The sequence below is a fragment of the Hipposideros armiger genome, unplaced genomic scaffold (genome assembly GCF_001890085.2).
Source record: "Hipposideros armiger isolate ML-2016 unplaced genomic scaffold, ASM189008v1 scaffold_31, whole genome shotgun sequence".
Taxonomy (NCBI): Eukaryota; Metazoa; Chordata; class Mammalia; order Chiroptera; family Hipposideridae; genus Hipposideros; species Hipposideros armiger.
The window spans coordinates 1181016-1190384 of record NW_017731381.1 but is presented as its reverse complement, the minus strand read 5'-3'; the positions used below and the strand labels follow the sequence as shown (position 1 = coordinate 1190384).

The 9369-nt window shown below is 40.4% G+C and overlaps 1 protein-coding gene across 1 annotated transcript in view; it reads right to left on the bottom strand.

The window, feature by feature from the left end:
- The window catches only part of TOP1 (DNA topoisomerase I), a 104133-nt gene that overhangs the window by 36970 nt on the left and 57794 nt on the right, over window positions 1-9369 (bottom strand). The window contains exons 8-9 of the mRNA XM_019636901.1: window positions 3658-3773; window positions 8-123 (exon numbers count right to left, since the gene is read on the bottom strand). Of these exons, the coding sequence (XP_019492446.1) occupies window positions 8-123; window positions 3658-3773 (232 nt within the window). The remainder of the gene's footprint in view (window positions 1-7; window positions 124-3657; window positions 3774-9369) is intronic.

Below are 9369 nucleotides of genomic sequence, written 5' to 3'. Positions count from 1 at the left end.
CCTTTCTCCAGTCCTTAAAGAAATTTTTCCTAAATATTTCCTTAGTAGTATATTCATGATCGAGCATTTTTGCAAAGAATGTAGCTACTTCTTCTGCTTTGGGGCTCAGCTTCATGACTTTACCTAGAAGAAAAAATGGTTCCCAAAAATGAGATGTAGTGTTCATGTTCTGAGTATAAAGACTGAGCTCAGGAGAAATCTGCTTTAATAATGGTTTGCCTTCCCAAGATATACAAAGGTCTGGTCACACATGGCAACAACAACAACAAAGACAATATTCTGATTCATATCTACTTGTATAAATGCTCCTTCTCTTTAGCAGATATTTACCTGGGTCACTCTCTGGAGACTATGCCAGTAAATTGATCCCAGGTGCCTGCTCAGGACAGGGATGACCTGGGGGAGGCCCAGTCACTCTTCCTTTTCCTTTCAGCAAGCAGGGTCCTTTACACCTCTTCAATGGTTTTTAAAAATCAAATCCTCAGAGGGACTCCTGCCACTGCTAAGCTAAGCAGCTTCTGTTCAAGAAGGGGAGGAAAGGATAGGGCAGGGAGTGGAAGAAAGGAATCGTGGGGAAAAGAAATAGGCATCTTTCTTCTTTAGAGTTAGGTGGGTGGATTATGAATAAAATCTATCTATATATATCCATAGCAGGCAAGCCCAGATATCCCATATGAAAAGTCTAAATAGGACCTAACTCTAAAATCTTGCGACTCGAAGTGTGGCTCAAGGACCAGCATACCGGCATCACGTGGATGCGTGTCAGAAATGCAGCGTCTCAGGCCCCGCCCCAGTACTACTGCATCAGGAGGTGCGTTTTAACAAGACCCCCAAGTGGCCTGCGTGCACACTCGAGTTTGAGATGCACTGCTCTGGAACACAGGCATTAGCCTCTTTCAGGGAAACTGGGCTCATCTAGAGCACAAAGGATAACTGGGGTCCTCAGCATTGTGCCCCCATTTATGTGTTTAGTAAAAGCCCTTCTAACAGAATCCTGATGTCACACAATGTAAAGTAAATCTGAATGGGGCCTAGGGGTTTTGTGTACCTTAAGTAGTTGATAAAGCAATAAAGAACAAGTACTTGGGAATTTAATCTACTTTTCAAATCGAGTACTTTTAAAAGTACTCTTAGGGCCAATTTCCATTTTTTCCCTAACTTTACAACACCATCTGGAACTAATCCATGGCATAATAATTTGGCTATACTTAAAATGAGATTCAATACTATTTCACCACCTTACTATTATTACATAGGTACTAATAATTCACCAAAGACCTTCACATTTACTATAGAAAACTATAACTTAACCAGAAATCCATTAATTTCCAAACTCAGAAGACATCTCCTCTCATGATGGTTGGGAGGTTATCGTCCCTGATTGTAGGGATACAGGGAATTGAAACACAAAAATGAAACTGTCGCACACGGCAGGCAGAAAGAACCTGCTTGGGATCCGTAACTTAAAAGGCCAGTAGGTGGCGCCGCTTCCTCCCTCAACCTCCCAAGCTACAGTCTGCAAGACGACACTGGGGAGGCTAGGTTGGCTTTCAAGGGTTTCCTGAACCCCTGGTCTGAACCAGAGGTGCCAGTATAGCTGTAACATAAGCTTCCAATATAAAGGAAACATTAAGTCACTAAGAATGAAATAAATGGCAAGAAAGACTGTACACCGTTCTCAGGTCTGCTTGGTATAAACCACGTTAACAGTATTATTATTTTTTTTAAAGGGAGACTCTTTGGGCAATTTTACTGAATTCTGTCCCAACAGAGGAAGCAATTTTGATACCTCCTATTTTAGATGAGCTGTCAGAGATGAAATGACAGCTCCCAGCAGTGGTGGGAGGATGACTTGATGGTTCCTGGCAATGGTAGTGCTTCGATGGAAAAGGCTGGGCTCCAGGAAGAAACTGCTGAGTCAGAGCTGAAAACTGGAAGTTCTTACAGGCAATGTACTGCCTCAGCCAGCTCGTGCCCGACCTCCCTGGCGGGTTCTAAAGGAGTCTGAGAATTCACTTCCCTAGAGAGTAGGCAGGACTTAACAGTATCAATTTGGACTAATATGACTCGTAAGACAAATACAATTTCTTGACTTACTGAAGCATGGGAGTTTACAAACAAAGGCAAGAAATTCCAGAGACAGGACCATCAGAAAACACACTGGAGCCTGGGAGCTCCTACGAGGGAGGACTGGGGAAGAATGGGAAAGGGACCAAGGCGACCAGTGATGCTGGCTGCTCAGGCTTTTGCTTCCCATCTGGAAATGGAAGAGAAACCCAAAGACTAGGGGACCCAGCTTCCCGTCAAACCCCTTTGAACCTCAAAGTGAAGCTTTCCCAGCTGAGCTTTCCAAAGCTCCTGGTAAGCCCAGAGTAGGGCCACAGAACACTTGCACTTTAAGGACTGACTTTCTCAAGGTCCTAGGCTCTTTCTTTTCACTAAAGTTTTGGCTTTGAGTCACATTTAAGCGTCTCCAGGAATGACCCACTGTCAGGGCTAACAGAACTGTCCCGTGCTCTCTGCTGAACACAGGTCGGAATGTTTCATTTGATGCAAGCATTTGTCACTGAGGCTACAGGGTCCTGCTAGACTGCAAACACCATGAGATCAGAGATTAGTCAATAGTGACCACTGCTGGGTCTTGGTGTCTGAATACAGACACACTGAATAAACATAGTTTTAAAAAACAAATTCCAGTTCGCCAAGTTTGACACGTCCCTTGCTTATGTGACCCAGCCTTTCAGTATAAATTACCATGTTGACTTATAAGCATCCATGGCTTTGAAGCCATTGCTGGTAGACAAAGGTGCAGAACTCTTGAGTGTTCACCACTGATGCTTTTCAGTTCTCCTGCTGAGTGTTTCTCAAAGTATGGTTCAGAGGCACCCAATACTACTCCACACCTATTAAATGGGCCTAGTTCCAGCTGGGGAACCTTAAGCACATAAGGGTTTGAGGAACAATGAATGCGCTAGCCATTTCTGGATAGAACTCTGGGAATGAAGGAAATCAGTTGGGCATTACCGTCTCCCAAGGACAGAAATGCCAATAATAAATAGTTAACGGACAATTCTGAGGGTTCTAAGGGAACTAGGCAGGGCGTAGCTTCAGAGCAGCTCCTCAGACCTGAATGCACATACGGAACAGGCATAATATGTTCTGCTGTGCAGAGTGAGTGACAGACACCTAGCAGCCCTGCCTAGGGGTGGATGGCAGACTAATCCTTAAACAAATACTAGCACTGTTTCTAGTGATGAGCAGCTTGTCAGTTTGCATTATATGACTAAAATAAAACACTACCATTCAAGACTTTTCTAAGAATCCCTGCAAAGAATAATTCCTTAGAAATGAAGTTCAGATAAAAACGTTTAGCTTGTAAGACCAAGTGCTGTGAGCTACATGCAGAAGGACCTTTTTGGGACCATGTAGATAAAACATTAACAGCCCCTTTCTCATGGCACTTTTTCAGCACCAAATGGGCCTTTAAGAGTTAAATAAATACCTGATGGCCCTTGCGTCCAACCACATGACGACAATAAAACAAAATGAAATAAACAGAAAGGACTATACAGCATAAGATCTTCCCTCACTTTCTATTCCTGAATAGAAGCAGACTCTTTTCTTGGCCAAGAACTGGACAACCTTGGAACAACTCACCATCATAGTAAAACTTGACACTCTCTGGAAGAGGCTCATACGGTGGAGCAAACACGGGACCTTTATGTTCTAGGAATTTCCACTTGATGCCTTCAGGATAGCGCTCTTCTTCCCACCTTTCAAAGACAAGGTACAGCCTCATTTAGTGGTCACTTCGCCTAATATAGAGATATCTATCACCTATTAAATGCCAAAAGTATCATATGCTCAACTGACTGGTGCTCTAGAAATGGCTCTGAGCCCCACATTCAAGGATCAAAAGCACCAGTGTCTTTCACTTTGAAAAAGCCAACACTCAAAACAAATAAGATGGACTGGAAGAAAATACATTTCAACAGTTCAGTTCAAAGATACTGGATACATGAGGTCATTACTCAAGGAACTCAGCAGCAAGTGAGGATATGGAAATGGAAACAGTTGTTTTACCACAATGGTATAACAGTGAACCACCATGGAATACAGGACAGAGGTATGTTTATGCTGTTGATACATAAGCAAAGGCTTCCTGGGAATGGAGATGCCGGGTGACCCTATAGGGGAAACGACCCGATGAGAAAGGACATAATGGAACAGAAGACTGGGAAATAATAGTTCAGATGGATTACACTGAGTTTAAGGTATTTATGAGTTATCTAGAGCTGTCTAGCAGACACTGCTAAGTGGATGTAAAGCTCAGCGGAAACAGCTTTTTAAAAACCTTTTTATTTAAAAAAAAATGACCAAACATACAGAAAAACAAAGAATAATACATAGAACCATATACCATCACCTATATACAACTATTATTGTTATGCTAAATTTCCTATATTTTGCTGAACTATTTCAAAGTAAATTGCAGATATAATACCTCACCTCTAAATAAATGTTTCAGTAAACATCTCTATACAAATAAGTATATTCTCTCACATAATTTTATTATCACATGTAACAAAATAATTCCCTAGTATCATTTTCATACCCAGATCACATTATAAACTTCCCAATTGTATCCAAAATGTATCTTATGGACTAGGATCCAGTTAAGGACCATACACTACAATTGGTTGATATGTCTCAAAGTCTTTCATTCTCTAGAATTATACAGACCCCTCACCACCACCATCATTTTTAAGAGTCAGCCAGTTGTCTTACCAAGAGAGTATTCAAAAACTTCACAGATTTTAATCTTCACTATTTCTACCTTAAAATCAAAAGCCCTATAGTTCTACTGAATCATTTTGAAGGCCAATTATGTACACTCTATTATTTCCCATTATCTTCCAACTCCAATATTTTAAACAAAGTTTAAAAATATCAAATAAAAATTACATACTTATAAAGCCAAAGTCAACATATATAGTCAAATGATTTTTGACAAGGGCATCAAGACCATTTAATGGAGAAAGGACACTCTTTTCAGCAAATGGTGTTGGGAAAACTGGAGAGTCACATGCAAAAGATTGAAACTGGGTTCTTATCTTACACTACATACAAAAATAAACTCAAAATGTATCAAAGACCCAAAATAAGAGCTGACACTATAAAACTCCTAGAAGAAAACACAGGGTAAAAGCTTCATAACACTGGATTGAGCAATGATTCTTAGATGATACCAAAAGCATAGGCCAATGAGAGAAAAATTAGTTAAATTGGATTACAAAATTTAAAACTATGCATCAAAGGATACAATCAACAGAGTGAAAAAGCAACCCATGGAATGAGAGAAATATTTGCAAAGCATATGTTTGATAAAGGGTTACTATCTAGAATATATAAACTACAAACTCGACAGCAACAAAAAACCCAATTAAAAAACAGGCAAAGGACTTGGATCGACATTTCTCCAAAGATACACAAATGGCTTAAGCATCTGAAAAAATGCTTAACATCACCAATCATTAGGAAAATGTAAGTGATAGCCACAAGATACCGTAATTCACACCCATTAGAATGGCTATTGTTAAAAACAAAACAGACACCAGGAATAACAAAGTTGACGAGGAATGTGGAGAATATGAAACTCTTGTGCACTGCTGGTGGGAATGTAAACGGTGCAGCTGCTATGGAAAACAGCACGACGGGTCCGCAGAAGTGAAACACAGAATTACCATATGATCTAGCAATTTCACTCCTAGGAATATACTCAAAAGAACTGAAAGCAAGTATTAAACTACTTGTACAAGGATGTTGATAGCAGAGCTATTCATACTTGCCAAAAGGTGGAAACAACCTAAGTCTCCATCAACGGATAAACGGACAAACAAAATGTGGCCTATACATACAACTGATTATTATTCAGTCTTATAAAGGAGGGAAATTCTGACACATGCTATAACATGGATGAATCTTGAGGACATTTCCTTAATAACCCAGTTATAAAAGGACAGATATTGTATGATTCCACTTCTATGCGGTACCTAGAGTACGCAAACTCATAAAGGCTAAGTAGAATGTTGGTTACTAAGAGCTAGGGCAAAGGGGAACGAGGGAGGAGCTACTGTTTCACAGTTTCAGTTTTGTAAGATGAAGACAGTTCTGGAGATAGATGCTGGTTATGTCTGTACGGTAATGTGAATGTACTTAATACTTAACTGAATAGTTAATGGTTATGACCATCAATTTTGTTATTTTACTACAATGGATACATAATTTAAAAAAAATAAACCTCAAAGTCAAGATTTAATAACACCTTTGGACCTGGAAAACATTAAAGATCCTCTATAACCAACCTACCACTTTACAGATATGAAACCGGCAAGATCTCCCAACTAGATGTTGGCATAAGGCCTGGATGCAGGAACCCACCCAAATCCCCAAGTCTATTACTCCTCTCCAAATCAGAGAAAATATGCACATATGTATGTATGCATGCATGTGAGAACAACTGCAGGAAGTCCATCTGTAGCAGTCACAGCGTAACTATGGGGGGATTCAGAACACTGTTTTCCCTTATCCTGGGACTTGGTTCCATTCTTCTCGTCAATTCTAGTGTTTTTAAATTAAGACTCCAAACTATTTTTAGTAATTCCTTCTATTCCAACATGTTCATCCTGAGGACTCACTGTTAATTTCTTTACCATTTAAGCAAATGAAGAGACTGAGTGAATCACTCAACCCTAAACCTCAGTCTAAACAGACAGACAGAACATACCCTCCAGCAGGCTGGCTGGTATCACTGGATCAGCAGCTCCCACTGCATGTGTCTCTGAGAGCAGTGCTGCCCTTTCAGGCCCCAGCAGCGGCTCACCAACAGAACTAAGTAAAACACGTACTTAGACATCAAAACGACTTCTCTATGGCAGGCTTGACTTACTAATTCGAGTTAGGTATCAACTTGACAATAACATGTGCTTGACTAGGGGAAAGTAGAAGAGTGCTAGAAATGTGTGTTAAGACAGAAAAGTAAGCATCCATGTGCTCTTTGAAATCAAGCTCCCTTGCAGTTAACCAATTCCTCACAGTGCACTGTAAAATGCATTATTTAATTTTTTAAATTTCAGAAATAAAGGTCATGTGCCACAGCTTTCTGGAAGTTAATCTCTGGAGTCAAGGACAGTTTCTCTGCTTTGAAGAAATGTCTATATTCCTTAAATTTCTTATCACTATTTCTGATTGTATTCGTGAGTCCTGGTCTTTCAACACTAATTCCTTACATTATAATCCTAACACCATCCAGCCTTTTACCTGTGCCAAAGGAGACTTAAAACTCCATTTAGAAGTCACACCTAACACCAGCAATCAACTCCCCAGTTTCTAGGTCTTTCTGTGAAGAATCATCTGTTTAGAATAAACATGGGATTTTTGTTCCAACAGGTCAGCCCTGACACAAAAGTGTACTTAACTCAAGGCAGAGCTGAAACCCTATACAGCTCTAGTGGGTAACAGTTAAAACAGGGGGGGTTTGGGTTATGTAGGTTTTCCATGGAACTGAGCCTGAGCATACTGCAGCCACTTGTAATACTGTTTCTACGGGGAAAATGTGATCCAGTAAAGAAACTCGGAGGGTTCTGGACCATTTTCCCATGCCCACAATAACCAGAGAGAGAGAGAGATAAGGATCAAAGTTTGTTTTGGGCAGGATGAACAAGTCCGTAGACTTTTGGGGGGTGGGAGGAAAAGCAAAAGATCTGCACATTTGCCAAGCTGGTAAAAGTGTGTAATTCTTTTAGTGGAATAGCAAGAGGATAGTAAAGATGAGAGTAAGAATCTGCCATTTAAGTTCCCTGACTAGGCCATCAGTGGCAGTCACTGAGGACTGGCACTGACTTCAGAGTATAATAGACAGCTGATAGTGACAGAAGGGAAGGACAAGCTCTCAGTTAGGAGGCCAGTCATTCCTGTTCTCTACTTCTAAAGACTTGCAGTGTACCATCAAGCAGTGTGCTTAAAAGAATGCACAAAATATAACAGTCAGGCTTGAGAAAAGCATGCTTTGGAGGCTGTAGCCAAGGCTGCTTACCCCCCAACCAACCTTCTTCCGTTAAAGACTAACCAGTCCCACTTAAACCACAAGAATAAAAACCAAAGGTCACAGGATCTCAGAATTAATGTGTGGCAATACCAACAAAGATTTCATCCACGGAAGCAAAATTCGGCTATTTGAGCCTTCCAGGGAACGTAATTCCACACACACAAGGCTGGGCCAGAAAAGAGTGTATCTGCTTCAGGGCCCAGTAAGAGCCAAGGCTCCGAAGGAAGGGAGCTAGTGATGACAAGGAAATGAACACCTTCATTCAACACTTACTGAGCTCCCACCACAGAGCCCTGTGAGCCATAACAGACTGATGGATTATTAACTCACCATTCTCACGGCTCCCGATAATAACCCAATTTACACAACCACTTCATTTTATCTAAAAAGATCCTTTTATTGAAAGTCAGAAAAACCTTTCAATATTCTATCACTGAAAAACTTTGGTTGGTTCCAAAGAAAAATGAAATAAAAATGAAAAACAAAACAAACAAAAAAACCGCCAAAACAAAAACGTGTCTGTCCTTTTCTGACTCTGACCTCTGGAGAGGCCCCAGATGCCTTTGCTCTGTGCTTCTCCTTTTCTACGCTTTCCTTTAACCCATGTGCGTTCACACCAACAGTGCCAGTTACAGCTGTGCTGAGCGCTTCAGGCCCTGCAGCTCTGGCTCCTTTCAGCCATCTCCCCGGACACTGCTTTTCCCTTTCCTTACAGGTGCCGGGGAGGTGATTTTTCTGAATTATAAAAGCCACAGAGTAAATGCATACAAATGGGTCTGGGACTCTACACACCAAACCACAAATAGTGGTTGCCTCAAAGCAGGAAAGAAAATATAGGAATGGGAGAGAGAGGGAAAGGGAACTGTCATTTTTTTCTAGCTCCTATGCCTCTGATGATTTGAATTTTTTCAACCTAAATACAAACCGTTGGTATTATTGGTGTAGTAGTTAATAAAAAGTTTTAAGTAACATCAGTATTTAAAAAATACATATTTCAAAATTCTAAACACCAAGATTTATTAACTGAAATATAAACTTTCCCATCTAAACACACTTCTCAAAGGCAACCTGTTATTGCTAAATTGTCTTCCACTGACTGCCTGAATCTTCACTCCCATGTTGAGGGAGGGTGCCTGTTTCCTCATATTCACAACCTTGGGTATTTTTTTTTTTTTACAACCTTAGATATTTTTATACTTATTGATCTTTCCCAGTCCGAGAGACATTAAACAAAAAGATGTATCATTTACTATTTTTCTTTG